This window comes from Schistocerca serialis, chromosome 9 (genome assembly GCF_023864345.2).
Source record: "Schistocerca serialis cubense isolate TAMUIC-IGC-003099 chromosome 9, iqSchSeri2.2, whole genome shotgun sequence".
NCBI classification, from domain to species: Eukaryota; Metazoa; Arthropoda; class Insecta; order Orthoptera; family Acrididae; genus Schistocerca; species Schistocerca serialis.
In genome coordinates, this window is record NC_064646.1 from 406,637,909 (window position 1) to 406,659,218 (window position 21,310).

General features: G+C 36.0%; 1 protein-coding gene across 3 annotated transcripts in view; it reads left to right on the plus strand.

Annotated features, from left to right (window-relative positions):
- Window positions 1–21,049, plus strand: part of LOC126419052 (glycoprotein-N-acetylgalactosamine 3-beta-galactosyltransferase 1-like) — a 190,099-nt gene extending 169,050 nt beyond the window's left edge. For 2 of the 3 annotated variants that reach the window (XM_050086122.1, XM_050086124.1), the window contains 2 exons: window positions 16,516–16,641; window positions 19,693–21,049. In XM_050086122.1, the coding sequence (XP_049942079.1) occupies window positions 16,516–16,641; window positions 19,693–19,824 (258 nt within the window). In that variant the 3' untranslated portion in view covers window positions 19,825–21,049. The remainder of the gene's footprint in view (window positions 1–16,515; window positions 16,642–19,692) is intronic. The other variant, XM_050086123.1, reaches the window with a different exon arrangement.
- The last annotated feature ends 261 nt before the right edge of the window (window positions 21,050–21,310 follow it).

Below are 21,310 nucleotides of genomic sequence, written 5' to 3' on the forward strand. Positions count from 1 at the left end.
TTTAAAGGCTACCACCTAGCAAGTGTGGTGTCTGGCGGTGACACCACACAAAGTATGAAGTATAGTTTGATGCTGAGATGGATGCCAGCAACTGCCAGCCTGAAGATAAAATTCTGTGAGAGTCCACTTCCTATAAATGGCTTGTCCCAGTGCATTTCCTCCTGGCCAGCACATCACAGTGCGAAAGGTTGCCATCCTTTTCCATCTCCTTTCCAAGAGAAATCATCCTTTAGATGAGAGGAACCCTCTGTACTCAGTAGTGAAGGAACTGTGTAGGCAGTGTGTACATGAATACTTAGCATCTGTAGAGATCCTGTCTGATAAAAAATAAATTTTCATGAAATGTGCAGTAGTTTTCTAAAATTAAAAAGAAATACATTCCTCAATGATTCAGTTTTATACAAACTGAATTTTCAAACTTATAAGCTATTTCTTAGCATTAGTCCTGTGAGAAGTAGAACTTCATCTGCAATTTAACTAAAAGCTAAATTCAAACACCTATTAAAATTGGGCAAGTTGAGGTCTTCAGAAGCAGCAGTGCAACAATGGTTGATACTTTATTTCTAAATTCAAGAAAAAGACAGTGCCGGTAGGTCTGTGCAGTGTTGCATCAGTCTCAGTAGAAAATCAATTTTATAGTACCAAAAATAGAACACACAGACCATCAAGAAAGTGAAAAACAAAAACAAAGCACTAGAAACAGTGTGCCAGTTACATTGAATAAGTTTTCAGCACTAGACTCGGCCAGCGAAACATTGAATAGTGTAAGCAAAAGTAAATTTAACACATCTCCGATAAAGGCTGAAACAAAAAAAATCTAATACCTGGAAGCACAAAAAAGTTATTACTGTATGCATACAGCCACAGAAAAGGCCTCTTAGCTCCCCTTTATGAAGCTTTACACAATGATTATTCTGTATTCACAAAAGTTAAACCCATTAAGTGCTGTAGTTCAGAATTTATCAGAAACAAACAATCTTAAAAACCACATTGTATTCATTGGTGGCACCAATGATGTTTACAAAAACGAGAGCAAGTCAGCACTCGCAGTTTACAGGAAGTTATTGCCAAAACTATACAACATGAATGTTACCATAATAAACCTACCAGTGTGACATTATCTCCACAGTGGTCATGTGTTAATACAGAAATTGAGCGCCATAATTTAGAACTGCAGAAACTATGTAAAAAACTGAATCATATGTGCTTGCTAGATATAACAAACTGAAATGTGAAGAACATACCAGGCACAGACTTCACTTAAACGGAAATGGAAAGCTGAAGTTAGTGAACCAGATAATGGAACTTTGTAAGGAGATGCATAAAACCATGGACCCAATCATCTTAGATTACAATGAAAAAGTTTTTTTAGGCTCAGTTTCAAGCAACACGATTTTACTGAACTAAATGCTTTGGATTGGAAAGAAACCCTGTCCAAATGCCGAAGAAACTGACTTGGGAGTGAGTAAATTCTCATTACAGTGCAGTGTTAGACTTGTGTAACACCGAGTGAGGTGGCACAGTGGTTAGCACACTGGACTCGCATTTGGGAGGATAACAGTTCAATCCCATTTCTGGCCATCCTGACTCAGGATTTCCGTTATTTCCCTAAATCTCTCCAGGCAAATGCCAGGATGGTTCCTTTGAAAGGGCATGGTTGACTTCCTTTCCCATCCTTCCCTAATCTGATGAGACCGATGACCTCACTGTTTGGTCTATTTCCTCCAAACAACCCCCAACTTGTGTAATAATTCAACTGATTCAGAATACCATGTCACAAAGTGCTGTAAAATATAAGTGCCCTTTAGGATAATGCATGTAAATGTACAGTATCTTAGGAATAAACTCAATTTGCTGCAACTATTTGTGGATGAGAACTCACCACACCCGTCAGTTATTACAGAACATGGACCAAAAGACAATGACATTATCACAAATTAGATGGTTATGTGTTAGCAGACAGTTACTGCAGGCAACAGCACAAAGGGGATAGGGTGGCAATATTTGTAAATGAACATCTTCCATTAAAAAAAATCTCATTCGTTGAACAATACTGCAAAGAAGGAACAATTGAAATGGCTAGTGTGGTGGTGCACATAAACACTCATTCAAGCAGGTTAGCTGAACATAAACTTATTGGTATGTACCACCCACCAAATACAGATGTGTTGTGCTATCTTGATAGACTGAACAGGGCAATTAGAAAAAAAGGGCCACACTGACCTTAGTATAGTTGGAGACTTAAATATTGCTGCAAAGTCCTGTAGTATAACACAGTTGAAAATAACAGATACATTAAACTTATACAATCTCACAAATATCTCCTTAATTTCCTCCATAACCTCAACTCCTTTTCAAATCTGAATTTCACCTGGTCCTTCTCCAAAACCCAAGCCACCTTCCTGGATGTTGACCTTCATCTTGTTGAAGCTCACATCCACACCTCTGTCCATATCAGACCCACAAACAAACAACAGTACCTTCACTTTGATAGCTGCCATCCATTCCACATCAAACGTTCCCTTCCCTACAGCCTAGGTATTCGTGGCAAACATATCTGCTCCAGTGATGAATCCCTCAACAATTACACCAATAACCTGACCAGTGCTTTCCTCTCCCGCAACTATCCTGCAGACCTTGTCCACAAACAGATCTCCCGAGCAATACATTCCTCCCCATCCAACAACAATGTTCCTACCCCCAGACCACACAGAAGCATCCCCCTTGTCACCCAGTATTATCCTGGCCTCGAATACATCAACAAATTACTCTGCCAGGGATATTACTTTCTCAAGTCAACCCCTGAAATGAGATCATCCCTTGACAAAATTCTCCCCACACCACACAGAGTTGCCTTTCGTCGGCCCCCTAACCTCCGTAACATCCTTGTTAAACCCTACAATATTCCCAGACTACCTTCTCTACCCAGCGGTTCCTACCCCTGTAACTGACCCCTCTGCAAAACCTGCCCCATGCATCCCCCCACAACCACCTACTCCAGCCCTGCTACTGGTGAAACATACACAATTCAAGGCAGGGCCACGTGTGAAACTACACGTCATTTATCAGCTGACATGCCTGCACTGCACAGCCTTTTACATCGGTATGACAACTAAACTGGCTGAGCGCATGAACGGACACAGACGAACTGTCTGCCTAGGAGATGTCCAATACCCAGTAGCAGAGCACGCCCTCCAGCATAATTCTAGGGACCTAGGAACCTGCTTCACCGTATGTGCCATTTGGCTTCTCCCACCCAACACCAGTCCCTCTGAACTGCGGAGATGGGAACTTGCACTCCAACACATCCTTTCATCCCACCATCCCCCTGGACTGAACCTACGTTAAACAACCTCGCTCCCATTTACTCTTCAGTCTTCTCCTCTTTCCGTTTCATCTTTAGCCATTCACACATCTTTTCATCCTACATAGTTGTGTTTATCTTTATACTGTATTCCTCTTTACTTATGTATGCATCCTCTTTGGTTTGAAGCTGGCACAGTACTTACAGTAGAATATGTTTGGCTTCTCTCTGACAACCATGCCTCCATCCTTGCTACCGTCCCTGTTTCCCTTTCCCTCTTGCTTCATAACCTGGGTTGTGAGTAACTGAATCCACTTTCCCTTCTTCCCTTTCTTTCCCCCTCTCTCCTCCCTGATGAAGGAACATTTGTTCCGAAAGCTAGGAACGTAAATTTTCGGTTCTGTTTTTTGTGTATCTATTGGCTGTACTGAGCTGAGGTAAGTACTGGCCAGCCCCTCTATCTCTTTGTTAGTATTTGTTTCACATCTTTATATGAGATTTTCCATTAATCATTTAGATTATGTAATAGTCAATAAAAATGTAAAAGACAGTGTTAACTCTCAAAATGTTGTTTTTCATTACTCAGATCACTATTGTCAGGTGTTAGAATATTTAAGATTTGCTGTACCAACAGCAACCACAATAACTGAGGAGAAGCAGATCCTGAATAGCACCAACATCAGTACCTTTAAAACTAAGTTAGCAGAGGAGAAATGGGATGCTATCTACCAAACTAAAGGGTCAGAAAACAAATGGGAAAAAATTATAGGGCAGTGCTTAAGCATTTAGACTGCTGTTGCCCTCTCAAAGAAGTAAGCAGAGTATGAACCAACTCTAGTCTTGAAAGTGATACTGGGGTGAAACTTATACCTATGCTGATTAAGTTATGGCAGAATATACATGATCTCGACTGTTTATATAACGAAACAAAGCTACATATATTTAAGGAAAAGTACAATCAAGCCAAAAAACTTTTAAGACAGACCTTTTACACTTGAGGAAACAAATAATGATGCTATAGAGTGTTCAGCCAACATGGTAAGGCATCCTGGAGACTAATCGATAAACATCATAAAGCCACTAACAATGGACAGGGTGAACCAGTTACCATTAGACACGAGTGCCATCTAGTGAAAGATCCTAAAGAAGTATGTAATTTATTCAATAAGCATTTTATCTCTCCTTTTGACCAACCATCCCCTATTATAGATCTACAGGCTGGCACACCAAATGATGTCACAGATGGTATAGAACTTGAATTTATTGAGGTGAATGGTGAATCAACAGGAAATATTTAACAGAATGCAAAAGCTAAAGGACAAGCATTCATCTCTGGATGGAATGGTATCTCAAGTGTGGTGTTAAAGAAATGTGCCAATGAAATAACTAAACCCCTTATCTACCTTATCAACTGTAGTATTAATGAAAACATATACCCAAATGCCTTAAAAATAAGTGTAATTCAGCCAAGCCATAAGAAGGGAAGTAAAGTAGTATTTTCAAATTATAGACTGATATTACTAATCCCTACCTTCAGCAAAATATTTGAAACAGTTATCCTATCACAACTCACATCATTTTTCTCAAGACACAAAATGATTACCAAATTGCAGCATGGGTTTAGGAAAGACCTAAGCATGGCCACTGCTGTTACCAATTTCCTCCATGAAGTATATAGCAGTATAGAATGGGGTATCCAGCATAGCCGGAATATTTCTTGACCTGAGCAAAGCTTTTGACTCAGTAAACCATGAGCTTCTCGTAAGAAAACTGTGAGTGTATAATATCAGTGATGCATCAATGAAACTTCTATCCATCTGCCTGGTGAATCGGAAACAGTGTACCAAAATTACACAGCCTATTGACAATAAGATCCTAGCCTTGAAATCCACAAGTGAAACAGTGATACATTGAGTCCCTCAAGGCTCAATTCTTGCACCTTTCCATGTTGCAAACCCCATTAACTCACGCATTGTAAATTATGCTTATGACACCTCAGTTTTATTTCTTAATAAAGACTGTGAGGAACTGAAATTCTCAGCAAGTAATGATATACTAGAATTATGTTCAACAAGGATTAAAAGTCAATGTAAATAAATCCCAGATGCTAATATTTACAACTGGCAGCTCACGCCACTCATGTGTAAATGAGGTATGCAGCATAGTGACAGAGGAAGCAAATGAGTGTAAATTTCTAGGGGTCCATCTGGACTCAAACCTCTGGTGGATTAGCCACATTAATGCAGTATGGAAAGTAATAATAATAATAATAATAATAATAATAATAATCTGGTTCTGCCTTGCCCTGAACCCACTATCCAACATGCTAAATAATACAAATTATGGATACAATATTACTGGAACATACCCACACAAAATCACACATTTGCTATACATGGCTGATCTAAAACTACTGGCAGCAACAAATCAACAACTCAACCAATTACTAAAGGTAACAGAAGTATTCAGCAATGATATAAATATGGCTTTTGGAACAGACAAATGTAAGAAAAATAGCATAGTCAAGGGAAAACACACTAAACAAGAAGATTACATACTGGATAACCACAGCGACTGCATAGAAGCGATGGAAAAAACAGATGCCTATAAATATCTAGGATACAGACAAAAAATAGGAATAGATAATACAAATATTAAAGAAGAACTAAAAGAAAAATATAGACAAAAACTAACAAAAATACTGAAAACAGAATTGACAGCAAGAAACAAGACAAAAGCTATAAATACATATGCTATACCAATATTGACCTACTCATTTGGAGTAGTGAAATGGAGTAACACAGACCTAGAAGCGTTCAATACACTTACACGATCACAATGCCACAAATATAGAATACATCACATACATTCAGCAACAGAAAGATTCACATTAAGCAGAAAGGAAGGAGGAAGGGGATTTATCGACATAAAAAACCTGCATTATGGACAGGTAGACAATTTAAGAAAATTCTTTCTAGAACGAGCAGAAACTAGCAAAATACACAAAGCAATCACTCATATAAATACATCGGCTACACCATTGCAATTTCATAACCACTTCTACAAACCCTTAGACCACATAACATCAACAGACACGAAGAAAATAAATTGGAAAAAGAAAACACTACATGGCAAGCACCCGTATCATTTAACACAGCCACACATCGATCAAGACACATCCAACACATGGCTAAGAAAAGGCAATATATACAGTGAGACGGAAGGATTCATGATTGCAATACAGGATCAAACAATAAACACCAGATATTACAGCAAGCATATTATTAAAGATCCCAATACCACAACAGATAAATGCAGACTTTGCAAACAACAAATAGAAACAGTAGATCACATCACAAGCGGATGTACAATACTAGCAAATACAGAATACCCCAGAAGACATGACAATGTAGCAAAAGTAATACATAAACAGCTTGCCTTACAACATAAAGTTATAAAACAACACGTTCCCACATACAAGTATGCACCACAAAATGTACTGGAGAATGATGAATACAAATTATACTGGAACAGAACCATTATAACAAATAAAACAACACCACATAACAAACCTAACATCATACTCACCAATAAAAAGAAGAAATTAACACAACTAATCGAAATATCCATACACAATACAACAAATATACAGAAGAAAACAGGAGAGAAAATTGAAAAATACATCCAACTGGCTGAGGAAGTCAAGGATATGTGGCATCAGGATAAAGTTGACATTATACGAATTATACTATCAACTACAGGAGTCATACCACACAATATCCACCAGTACATCAATGCAATACAGCTACATCCAAACTTATATATACAACTACAGAAATCAGTAATTATTGATACATGTTCAATTACCCGAAAGTTCCTAAATGCAATATAACACATACCATACAGTTAAAAGGAAGTGATGCTTGATCAAGGTCCGCGTCACTTTCCATTTTTAACCAGACTTAATGTCTGAGAAAGTAAAGAATAATAATAATAATAAACCCTGTGGAGGCCCAGGAAAAGAATAGGCCTCCGGTATGTTCTGCCAGTCATAAAAGGCGATGAAAAGAACAAACCACTAATAGGGCTAACCCCCTTTTAGTGTGATTACTTGGTTCAGGACAGAACTAAAGAAGCCTCGGACAAGTGCCGTCATGGTCGGGGACGACGCTTGAACCCTATGCCCGTCCACAACGGTAACGACACTGCTAGCCAACTGGAAAACGATTTAAAACCAAATAGAGGTGTTTTGCAGGATATGCTTCCTGCAACCACCCTAGAAGGAAAACAAAGACAGAGGATGAGGTGGTCAGATGAAGTTAATCGACACCTCATGTTCTGTTATTACCAAGCAACAAACCTAGGAACCAACACAACTGGATACAGATCAGAAGTATACACAACATTTATTACCAGATACCCAGAATTAAAATTTTTAACAGAACAACTTCTAGCTGATCAGATCCATGTAATAATAAAAAATAACAAGATACCCCAGTCAGAATTAGAAAACATCAAACAACAAGTACAACAAATACTGGAACAAAATAATGTGCAATCAGAAGAAGAAGAAGAAGAAGAAGATACAGTAATGGACTCAAATATCCCAGAGCAAACAAACAAAGACCAACACGCATCAATTAAACAATCAGAGGAAAACGAAATCTTAAGACACCCACCAGAACAAGCACAAATAGAACACGAAGTTACACACATGTTAGATATAGAAGAAAAATTTCAGCTGACATATATAGAATACAAAGACACAAATACAGACATTAGACCATTCTTGCATAGACCGCCAAATAACCCACAACTCGAAACAACAATAAAAACTATCAACACAATCATACACAACAAAATAAATGAAAACACAACTATGGAAGAGTTACAACTACTGGTTTATATAGGAGCACTCACTACACTAAATATACACACTAGGCAGAGATCAGAACCAACCAACACACAGAAGCAGCCCACAAAACCAGCATGGCAACACAGGCTACAGATCAGAATAGAAAAACTGAGAAAAGACATCGGACAGCTAACACAATTTATAAGAAATTAAATGTCAGAAAAAAAACAAAAAAGGTTAGGTAAAATCTCACAACAAGAAGCAATGGAGCAATTAGATGAAAAGAAGCAGAAATTACAAGCATTGGCCAAACGACTTAGAAGATACAAAAAAAGTGAAAATAGAAGGAAACAAAACCAAACATTCAACACAAACCAAAAGAAATTTTACCAGACAATAGATAACACACACATTAAAATAGACAATCCACCAAGCATAACAGACATGGAACACTTCTGGAGCAACATATGGTCAAACCGGTACAACATAACAGGCATTCACGGTGGATACAAGCAGAAACAGACACATACAAGATGATACCACAAATGCCTGAAATGATAATTTTACAACATGTCACCCAAGCAATTAATTCTACTCACAGTTAGAAAGCCCCTGGAAAAGATAAAATAGCAAATTTCTGGCTAAAGTAGTTCACCTCAACACATTCACATCTAACTAAATTATTTAACAGTTACATTGCAGACCCATACACATTCCCTGATACACTTACACATGGAATAACTTATCTGAAACCTAAAGATCAAGCAGACACAGCAAACCCAGCTAAATATCGCCCCATAACATGCCTACCAACAATATACAAAATATTAACTTCAGTTATTACACAGAAATTAATGACACATACAACACAGAACAAAATTATAAATGAAGAACAAAAAGGCTGTTGCAAAGGAGCACGAGGACGTAAAGAGCAACTGATAATAGATGCAGAGGTGACATATCAAGCTAAAACTAAACAAAGGTCACTACACTACGCATACATTGATTACCAAAAAGCTTTTGATAGTGTACCCCACTCATGGTTACTACAAATATTGGAAATATACAAAGTAGATCCTAAATTGATACAGTTCCTAAACATAATAATGAAAAACTGGAAAACCACACTTAATATCCAAACAAATTCTAATAATATCATATCACAGGCAATACAGATTAAGCGTGGAATATACCAAGGAGACTCATTAAGTCCTTTCTGGTTCTGCCTTGCTCTGAACCCACTATCCAACATGCTAAATAATACAAATTATGGATACAATATTACTGGAACATACCCACACAAAATCACACATTTGCTATACATGGATGATCTAAAACTACTGGCAGCAACAATTCAACAACTCGACCAATTACTAAAGATAACAGAAGTATTCAGCAATGATATAAATATGGCATTTAGAACAGACAAATTTAAGAAAAACGGCATAGTCAAGGGAAAACACACTAAACAAGAAGATTACATATTGGATAACCACAGCGACTGCATAGAAGCGATGGAAAAACAGATGCCTATAAATATCTAGGATACAGACAAAAAAATAGGAATAGATAATACAAATATTAAAGAAGAACTAAAAGAAAAATATAAACAAAGACTAACAAAAATACTGAAAACAGAATTGACAGCAAGAAACAAGACAAAAGCTATAAATACTTATGCTATACCAAAATTGACCTACTCATTTGGAGTAGTGAAATGGAGTAACACAGACCTAGAAGCACTCAATACACTTACACGATCACAATGCCACAAATATAGAATACATCACATACATTCAGCAACAGAAAGATTCACATGAAGCAGAAAGGAACGAGGAAGGGGATTTACCGACATAAAAAACCTACATTATGGACAGGTAGAGAATTTAAGAAAATTCTTTCTAGAACTAGCAGAAACTAGCAAAATACACAAAGCAATCACTCACTTTAGATCACACAACATCAACAGATACGAAGAAAGTAAATTGGAAAAAGAAAACACTACATGGCAAGCACCTGTATCATCTAACACAGCCACACATCGATAAAGACGCATCCAACACATGGCTAAGAAAAGGCAATATATACAGTGAGACAGGATGATTCATGATTGCAATACAGGATCAAACAATAAACACCAGATATTACAGCAAGCATATTATTAAAGATCCCAATACCACAACAGATAAATGCAGACTTTGCAAACAACAAATAGAAACAGTAGATCACATCACAAGCGGATGTAAAATACTAGCAAATACAGAATACACCAGAAAATATGACAATGTAGCAAAAATAATACATCAACAACTTGCCATACAACATAAAGTAATAAAACAACACATTCCCATATACAAGTATGCACCACAAAATGTACTGGAGAATGGTGAATACAAATTATACTGGAACAGAACCACTGTAACAGATAAAACAACACCACATAACAAACCTGACATCATACTCACCAATAAAAAGAAGAAATTGACACAACTAATCTAAATATCCATACACAATACAACAAATATATAGAAGAAAACAGGAGAAAAAAATTGAAAAATACATCCAACTGCCTGAGGAAGTCAAGGACATGTAGCATCAGGATAAAGTTGACATTATACCAATTATACTATCAACTACAGCAGTCACACCACACAATATCCACCAGTACATCAACGCAATACAGCTACATCCAAACATATATATACAGCTACAGAAATTTGTAGTTATTGATACATGTTCAATTACCCGAAAGTTCTTAAATGCAATGTAACATATACCGTACAGTTAAAAGGAAGTCACGCTTGATCAAGATCTGAGTCACTTTCTATTTTTAACCAGACATAACGTCTGAGAAAGGAAAGATGATGATGATGATGATGATGATTACTAAATACGGGGTATAATAATAATAGTTATGGGCTGTATCTTCTTAGCCAAGGGACAATCTATTCCCATCTTAGCTACTGTACGGAAATACGAGGTTGTGCTGCAGATGTTCACCTTAACAGAGTATTATTGCTACAAAAAAGAGGGTTAAGGATTATGCATGGGCTAGGCTATAAAGACTCTTGCCATTATGTTTTCAGACAACACAAGTACTTCTCCATATATTCTTTGTATCTTTATAAATTAATTACTTTTTCATCTCGCAGAAAACTGAAGTAACTAAATGTAGTGATATACGTGACCACAACACCAAGTCCAAAGAGAATTACTACCAGCAAAGAACAAGATTAAATATGACAGATCAGAGCTCATATACTAATGGACTGATATGGTATAATAAACTGCCAAAGTCCATGAAACACAGTAATAAAAAGCAATTCAAATCAAAACTAAAAGAATTCTTAATTGAAAAGTGTCTCTATTCACTCAATTAATTTTGAATGGTTAAGTTTAAGAGCTGTAAAATAATGTAAAAAAAATTGGCTGTATTAATATGTGTAAGATGTGATGTATTTTAACAAGCATCAATTTACTGTTTAATTACTACCTGTGAGGCTAAGATCTAATGCATTTTGTGTTTGTAACTGTACTTAACATTTGCAAAAGCCATCATATTGATGACTCCACGGAAAAAAATTTAAATAAATAAATCTGTTTTCGAAACAGATTTAAGCCTCATAATAAATTGTTTAAGGTCAAATAGCAGTGATAATCCTCCCCCACCCAGTGGTTTACCTAAAAGGGAAAAGTAAAATTTCATGTGATCATCCAGACAGAATTTACAGGATGACTATGGCAATAAGTTTACCAAGGAAATATAGTAGATGAGAGATTTCTTTCTTTCCTACAAATATTTTTACAACACTATGAATACAGTTTTCCTTTACAATATGTCGGGGACAACTACATAGACAGTGAAGAGAGAGGCTAGGTTCTAAGTGTATTAATCCAGGAAAGAAGAGCTTTGTATAATGCAAAGGACTAGCTCTGATAAAGTTTTATAGTACACCACAAGAAGCATGGCAAAATTCTTCAGCCAGTCATCAAACAAAAAAATGCAGTAAAAAAATTCAGCACATAAAGATCGAAGCAAAAGCAATTTGAAACAGTGTTAGACAAAATAAATAAGCCTAGTAAGACAAATAATGTAAAACTCATTGATGACCGTAGTAGTGAGACACAGGACACTAAATTCAAATCATTGGCCACTAATTGTAATTAAATCTTCCTAACAGTAGCTGAAAACACAAGGACAAAGAAGGGACCATGAAAATCAGATCCATTAGCCTTAACAAGATGGGTATTGCACACTTCACCAGTGCATTTTACTGAATAATTATTAAACAGATAATAAAAAGTGTTTGGGTACTAAAAAGCAATAACTCCTCTGGCCATTGTAATATTTCAGCAAAGTACTACTGTAAATTTTTGTGCTGTCTTGGTAACACCTCATGAGTTGAAGCATATTTCCTGAAATGCTAGAATAAATTATAGTAGCCCTTCCCATGTTGTCATATTTACAACATTTCTGAGAAGAAATGTGTAGCAAATGCTCATTTTGGCTTTTATAACTACTACTTGATTGAGAAAGCAATATGTGAGCCAAGAAACACAGTTCTAATAAAACTAAGAAATAAAAACGCTCTGTTAAGACCATCTATTCTGTAGATCATAAAATTCTACTAGGGAAAGTAAAATGCTGTGGTATTATAGGTATTACCCCATCGCACAGATGGAGTTACATCTTAATAATAGAAACAGGGGATTACACTAACAAATATGACATGAAAAAAGACAAAATTCAGCAGGAGAAAACATTAAAAGTGTGTCCCCCACGATTAAGTACTTGGTTCATTCCTGTTCATCAGCATAAATTATTTACTTGATAAATTGAAAGAAGGGGAAATTGGGATTTAATGTTTTGCAGTGATGTCATTAGAGATGGAACACAAGTTCATTTCTTGGAAGATGGATAGTAAAATTAGCTGTGTTCTTATCAAAAGAAGCATATTGGCATTTGCATTAAGCAATTTATGAAAACTATGGAAATCTGGATGCACGGATGGTGATTTGAATCACTGTGCCACTTTGCTTATTGGAACATTGGTCTAATGGTCACAAACAGTGAGGTCTGCTGATAATGCAAGTATAATGGTAAAAGGTCCAAACACATCCATACCAGTCCCAGCCAGACAATAATGGAATAGGCTCTCAACCAGTTCACAGCAAATAAGTTAATCTTTAATCTTTCAAAGAGTAATATTATGCAATTCAAACTTGACTTGTTAAGAATGAACCTTCAGATGTGTTAAAACAGGATTTATGGAACATTGTATGCAAATGAATGAATAAGCAGGCCACAACACTAATTTTGTTAGTACTGGAAGGTCATCATGAGGAGAAAAAAAACTGGCATTCTATGGGTTGGAGTGTGGAATGTTCGCTCCCTTAATGGGGCAAGTAGGTTAGAAAATTCAAAAAGGGAAATACATAGTTTGAGATAAGATATAGTGGGAATTAGTGAAGTTTGGTGGCAAGAGAAAAAGAACTTCTGGTCAGGTGAATACAGGGTTTTAAATACAAAAGCAAATAGGGTAATGCAGGAGTGTGTTAATAATGAATAAGAAAATAAAAATGCAGGTAAGCTAGTACTGTATTCACATAATAGTGAACACGTTATCATAGCTAAGATACACACTAAACCCAAACCCACCACAGTAGTAAAAATTTGTATGCCAACTAGATCCGCAGAAGAAGACACTGAAGAAATGTATGATGAGATAAAAGAAATTATTCAGATAGTTAGGGAACAGAAAACTTAACTGTGGTGGGGTACTGGTATTTGGTAGTAGGAAAGCAAAGAGAGAGAAGAATAGTAGGTTAAGATGGATGGGGGGATGTTAATGAAAGAGAAAGTGACCTGATAGAATTTTGCACAGAGCATAATTAAATCATTGTGAACACTTGGTTTAAGAATCATGATAGAAGGTTGTATATGTGGAAGAGGCCTGGAGACACTAGGTGGTTTCAGACTGATTATATAATGGTAAGACAGAGATTTAAGAACCAGGTTTTAAATTTTAAGACATTTTTTAGGGGCAGTTGTGAAGTCTGGTGGCAATTTATTGGTTGTGAATTGTAGATTGAAACTGAAGAAATTGCAAAAAGGTAGGAAATTAAGGAGATGGGACCTGGATAAGTTGAAAGAACCAGATGTTGAAAGTTTCAGAGAGCACTAGGCAACAACTCAGTAGAGCAGGGGAAAGGAATACAGTAGAAGAACAGGTAGCTTTGAGAGACGAAATAGTGAAGGAAGCAGAGGATCAAATGGGTAAAAAAGACAAGGTCTAGCAGAAATCAGTGGATAACACAGGATACACTGTATTGAATTTAGCTGATGAAAGGAGAAAATATAAAAATACACCAGATGAAGCAGGTGAAAGGGTATGGAAACATTTAGTAAATGAGATTGACTGGAATTGCAAAATGGCTAAGCAGGAATGGCTAGAGGACAAATGTAAGAATTGAGAAGCATGTTTTGTTAGGGGAAAGGTAGATGCCACCTAGAGGACAATTAGATACGATTGGAGACAAGTGAAGCAGCTGTATATCAAGAGTACAGTTGGAAAACTGGTATTAAACTAAATGGAAGAAGTATACAGAAGGATTACAAAGGGAAATAAAGTAGAGGACTATATTGTAGAAAGATAAGAGGAAGAGGAAGAGGAAGAAGATGAAGATGAGAGGGGAGGTATGATACTGTGAAAAGAATTTGACAGACCATTGGGAACTTGTGTCAAAATAATTCCACTTTAGTAATTGGCATTCCATCAGAACTACTGATAGCCTTGGGAGAGCCAGTCATAACAGAACTATTCCATCTGATGTGAAAATTGTATGAGCCTTGCAAAATACACTCAGACTCCAAGAAGAATGTAATAGTTCCAATTTCAAAGAAATCAGGTACTGACAGTGTGAATATTACTGAAATATCATTTCAATAAGTCACAGTTGGAAAATACTAACACACATTCTTTACAGAAAAATTTCAAAACTGGTAGAAGTTTGTCTCAGTGAAGATAAGTTTGGATTCCAGAGAAATTTAGGAACATGTAAGGCAATACTGACCATAGGGCTTCACTTAGAAGACAGGTAAAGGAAAGGCAAACCTCCATTTATAGCATATGAAGGGTTAGAGAAACATTTTCACAATGTTCACTGGAATACTCTCTTTGAAATTATGAAAGTAGCATTGATAAAATAGTGAGTGATAGGTTATACATGAGCTGTACAGAGACCAGATGGCAGTTAAGTGAGTCAAAGGGCATGAAAGGAAGCAGTGGTTGAGAAGAAACTGAGACAGGGTTGTAGCCTGTCCCTGATGATGTTCATACTGTACACTGAGCAGGCAGTAAAGAAAACCAAAGAAAAATTTGGAGTAAGGATTAACATTCAGGAAAAATAAATATCAACTTTCAGATCTGTTGATAAAGTTGTAATTCCCTGAGACAGCAAAGGACTCGTAATAGCAGCTGAATGGAATGCACAGCATCTTGAAAGGAGGATGTAATATGAACATAAACAAAAGAAAAAAAGGACAACAGAATGTAGATGAATTAAGGTGATGCTGAGGGAATTGGACTGGGAAACAGCCGCCAATAGTAGAAAATGAGTTTTACTATTTGGGCAGCAAACTAACTGATGACAGCCAAAATAGAGGGGATATGAAATGTAGACTGACAATGGCAAGAAAAGTATATCTGAAGAAACTTTTTAACATCAAATATAATTATCAAACTAGTCTTTGGAATGAATGTCACAGCAGCAGTTCACATATAAACTGCCTAACAAAATAAGTGAAGCATCCAGAAGATATGGCTGGGTGTTAATGTAACTTTGTACTTGTACACATCATCAGAAGCTATACAAATGATTAGAGCTGCCCTTTTCTCTCACAGGTAGAATGGCTGCCACGTTGCTTCAGTTTGTCTGTGCTTAGCGTTGTTACCAGACATGGTGGGATATATGAGGTGTGAACAGTGCTACATGTTGAGTGTTCATTCTGAAGGACATGGAGGTGCCACATACTCATCTGAGACAGTATTATCAGCACTTGAAAGAGTTTGAAAAAAAGTGTAATTGTGTGTCTCCATTTGACCAGCTGATAAATATGTGCAGTATCCAGATTTATAGCTCATTCTGGTGTGACAGTGACCCTGTGTTGTACAGCTGGGAATGTGAGAGCAGGGATACCCATCATCAAATTTCTGGCCAACCATGTCTGACTACCACAAGGGATAATTGCCATAGTTTGCACTGAACTCACAGAGCACAATGGAATGTCATGTACGCGCTACCTCCTCACCCGTTACTTCTCATGTGACAGTATTGTAGTGTCATTTTTCAACAGGGCTATGCTCATCCAGTCCACAATAGAACATGTGTGCAAGCAACAGAAAGATCAACTCTGCCGCAGTGCCAGCATCAGGATATTGAGGACCAGTTACAAAAATTGTGGAACAGCTTGCCTCGGAAGGTGAGATGACAGCTTTGACACCCTTCCAAACTAAACCAGTGCTTGCAATCAGGCCGGAGGTGATGCAACACCACACTGAAAAGTGGGCTCATCCTGCTAAGTTCTTTGTGGAGTTGACTCAGTTTTGTAATCACTGAAATAACATCATGTACTCAACCTATGAAGTTTCATTTCATTTCCTCCTCCTCTTCTCAGTTTTCACTTTTTTTGTCACTTATTGAGATAAAAGGTTATACTAGTTGTACTTCTCTTACCATTAAGAGATAAATACATACATTAATGTAAATAGTAAAGATCTGGAATTATCAGCTTTTGTTACAAAAACAAATCTTATGAGTGTAAACACCAACAGTTTTACAAGGAAACATTCCAGTTCAAAATCTTATCTTGAATAACAGCAGTTCTCTATTAAGTCTTTGTTTATTCTTTAAGATATTTAAATTAATTATCTTAAATGTAGTTGTAGTATGTTGTAAAAATTTGTTGCTGTTGTATGTTTTCCCTCCCCTGTGTGTTGTAGGTATGTACAATATTTTTCATTACATTAATGTTTTGGATTTAGTTTCACAAACATGATTCCCTGCAGGATTTACATAGAGTGGGAGGCTAATGTTTTATATTGTCTAAAAATTTCTGTACAAGGCTGTCTTGTTTACCTTAGATACCACTCTTTACTGCCTTTTCTTGCAGTCTAAAAAGCAATTCTGTATAGACTACTGGTGCCACACCCCAGTTCTCAATACAATACTGAAGACACTAATTGCAATTTGGAATATATTTGCCTTAAGGTATCATAGTCAAGGAAGCCTGAGGCCTGTATTAGTAAATATATATTTGTACTGACTGTCTTACAACTAAGATCTGTATGCTCTTCCCACGACATGTCATCACCCCAATTATTTCTGTTTATTTGTATAGCTAAGTGCTACTGGAGTGTAAATGGTGTATTATTTATATTTAGATCACAGCTAAGGAGGAAACTTATTATCTTGTCTTCTCTTTATTTACAAGTAGCTTCTTTACAGTCATTTAAGTTGATGGAATACTGTTATTGATTTCACCACTGTTGCGAGCTGTTTGCATATCACTGCCCAAACAACAAAGGTTAAGTCATCCATATGGCTTATGGCTTTGCAGTTTTGGGGCTCAATTAAATCATTAACATACACAATGAACAGAAAAGACCATAATATGCTCATTCTTCCTTGAAGGTCTTCATATGCTCATTCTTCCTTGAGGTGCATCATATTCAAGTACCCTGTAGGTTGTTATTAGCATATCATTCATGTTAACACATTGTTTCCTGTCTTTGAAGTAGGAGGTAAGTAGTTTTAAGGCTACTTTTCTCGACCCATAGCCTATTAATTTATGCAATAAAATGATATGATTCCCTGTATTGAAAGCTTTGCTCATATCCAGGAAAGTGCCTGTTAACTTGTCTCCTTTATCCAATCTTTTTAATGTTGCATTTATAAAAGTTTCTGCTGCTGTTATGGTAGATCTTTCCTTATCTGTAGCCATGTTGTAGATTATTGAATATATTATGTTTGATGAAATATGCCTGAAATTGATTTAATATTACTTTCTAGCAGTTTGTGAAGTTCCAAAGTTAATGACAGTGGTCTGTAATAATCTGTCATTTTTCATTTCCTTCATATAAAGTGCTAGAATTTCAGTGATTTTCAAGTGGTCAGGATATTCTCAATGGCAAAGGCAGATTCTTCATTTTTTAGCACCTTAGGTAAAACGCCATCCAGCTGAAAACACTTTCTCAGCATTTTTGGATTATTGCTAGGAGGGCATGGATAGTAACGCCAAGGATGAAAAAAAATTAGCCCAGTCATATACTTTATTCATGCCAATTGTACTGAACTTTGGTCTGGATTTCTCTCTACTTATTTTGGGTTATTTATTATTTCATTGTTTTCTTTTTACATTATATTGTCATGTTCATGATACCGCTATTGCTATCTCAACTGGAGGTGCATATTTGAAATGCAAATTTATGAGCTTTACAGTTATCCATGGCATGTATATTTTTTTCTGTGCAGTTTGTATATTGTTAAAAATAATATAATTAAGAATCTCTAGACCATTTACAACTATCTTCACTATTCCCTGTACTTTCTCTTCTGCTGAGCTTGTGATAATGTGATCAATGTATGTCTGTTTATGTATAATTATTCTTGTAGGTGCATAGTGTGTTTATAGTTATAGCACTTTAGTGAGTCAACATGATGCATATAACTTTTCCTATTATTTAATAAGTCTATGTTGATGTCCCCAACAAAAAATGTGTTGTTTATACACTGATGGCTTCTACAGTAAGTCCCCTAGACAATTAAAAAATTCTTAAATCCTGTTGCCAGATGACTAAAGGGCTACTGTAGTCAGGTTCCTTTTCCATAATTTTAAGTTTATTGTTGCAGTGTCAAGTACCATTTTATAATCAGCTCATCATCTCCTTTGATATTTTAAAGTGCTATATCATTACTCTCATAAATGATTCCCCCACCACCTATGTGTCTTTGTACAGAAAGGTTGAGTTTGTAGTTATTTAGCCCGCATCCATATGCTTCATCTTCCTTGTAATCCAGTTCACTCGCTATGAGAAATGTGGTTTAGTTTTATGCACATTCTTAACTTTATGTAGTAGAATAGAAAAATCTCCTGCACGAGTTAATTTGCTCTTATTTACTCCAGAAAAGCATCCTTTGTGCCTTGTGATTGAGACTTTCGTTTGTCATATTTTTGTGCAGAAAATAATGTTGTCACTGTGCAATATAACAGCAGTGTCCCAAAACAAGATGCCACCCTTTTGTAAATTTTTAAAGTGTATTTTCAGGGTTGCAGAATCCCCTTACTTGAGTTTTAGCATCATATTGTTTGTAAGTGGAGTTGGCCACACCTCATTGAAAATGTTGCTATTCTGTCAACAGGATTCTTTATCATTGCAGAACTTACGAATTTTTGAAAGTTTCTACCTGCTTTTCTTATTCATTTCAGGTTGTGTAAAACTATAGTATTCTAATTACCATTTTACACTTACAGGCTTCTAAGTGTTGTTCACCAGCTGCAGTGTCATTTCACTACATCACACCCACAGCCATGCGGGCCATCTACTATCTGGTATATAGGTTAAAACCATATGGACTGGATGAATGTGAATTACCAGCTAGCTGACAGTTTGAAAATGATTAGAAAAATCCATGGCTACAGTATTATGTAAGGGTTGGACAGTGTGCAAAGTACATCTGGACAGTAAAATGTAATTTAAAAGAATCAACAAAGTGCTAAATATTGAACTCCTTGTGATGTGTGAAAATACTTTGACCAAAGACTTGACAAACTAACAGAGATACTCTTCACAGCAAAGTAAGAGTATATGTGATAAATGTGCCATCAACAATCCATGAATAAATGTATTCTTTTATCCATTTATTTCCCAAAGAAATGTGCAAATTGTGTATAAATACTATGCATTTGTGTTGTATAAATAACATTTTCTGTGACTTCATTTATCTTTCATTCTTGTGTTTCACTCATTTTACATAGACTTGCAATGAATAATACATCGTTTAGCAATTGATAGTTCAACTGATTTTTAAATTAATTTATTTCTAATAATGTATGATAAAATAACCTGGAACTATCTGACTTGCTGGTGAAGTCTATTTTCAATAGATCAGACAATCTTGTAAAGAACTACTGAACTACTTTGAGACTTGAACTGTGTAGGCTTCTGCAGCCAGAGTCAGTTGACGCAAGTTTTCTCAATATTGCATAACAGTAGACTTGGGAGCAGGTCATTGTAACTGTGGCCAAGACATTGGTTTGTCCAGTATAGCATTTTACTTTATGATGCAGTACAATACTCAGAAAAATTTTGTGTGTCCTTTGACATTTATTATTGGTAATCTAGTTTACCATATTTGTAACATGACGAACTGCCTTAGTCTCAAGATTCATCTCAGTGTGTTTATTCACTGATATTGAATCAACTTTCATCACATCAGTGAATAGTTAAGAGATTTGTCCAGTGTTGTTAAAAAAGTTAAATTTATTTTCTCTCATGTATGCCATGAAACTATGTAACTTCGTGATTCAATACCACTCAGTTTAATAATACATTATGCATATCACCTGTTTCATCTATTGAATGGAAGCCAAGTACAAGCATTAAAAGTATTTTATTCTGAATGATTACATTGAGTGTACTTTGATATTTGAACTGTGCCTTCAGTGATATTAAAATTACATGAACCTGGAGATCTAAAGTAACATCAGATATATTTTACAGTGACAGATCATTAAATATTGTGTAACAAATAAAACTAATTTTCTTTATGGCCTACGAAAATCTGATATGTCATAGAATTGTTTTGGAACAGTTTATACCTAGAATTTCCCAAATGTACAGTTTCATATTTTAATCTGAACTGAACTTATAATAAATGCCAGTGAAATAAATTATAAAATTTTGCTTCCAGAAAGGAAAAAGAACTTATCCATATAAACATGCATTATGTATTGATTTTTGCATATCTTTATCTTTGTTTGTGACAAATCTGTGAAACACGGTAAAAAAACATAAGGCAGACTGCTTGAAGAAACAGAATGGATACTTTGAATATAATAGAGGGAAACATTCCACGTGGGAAAAATATAT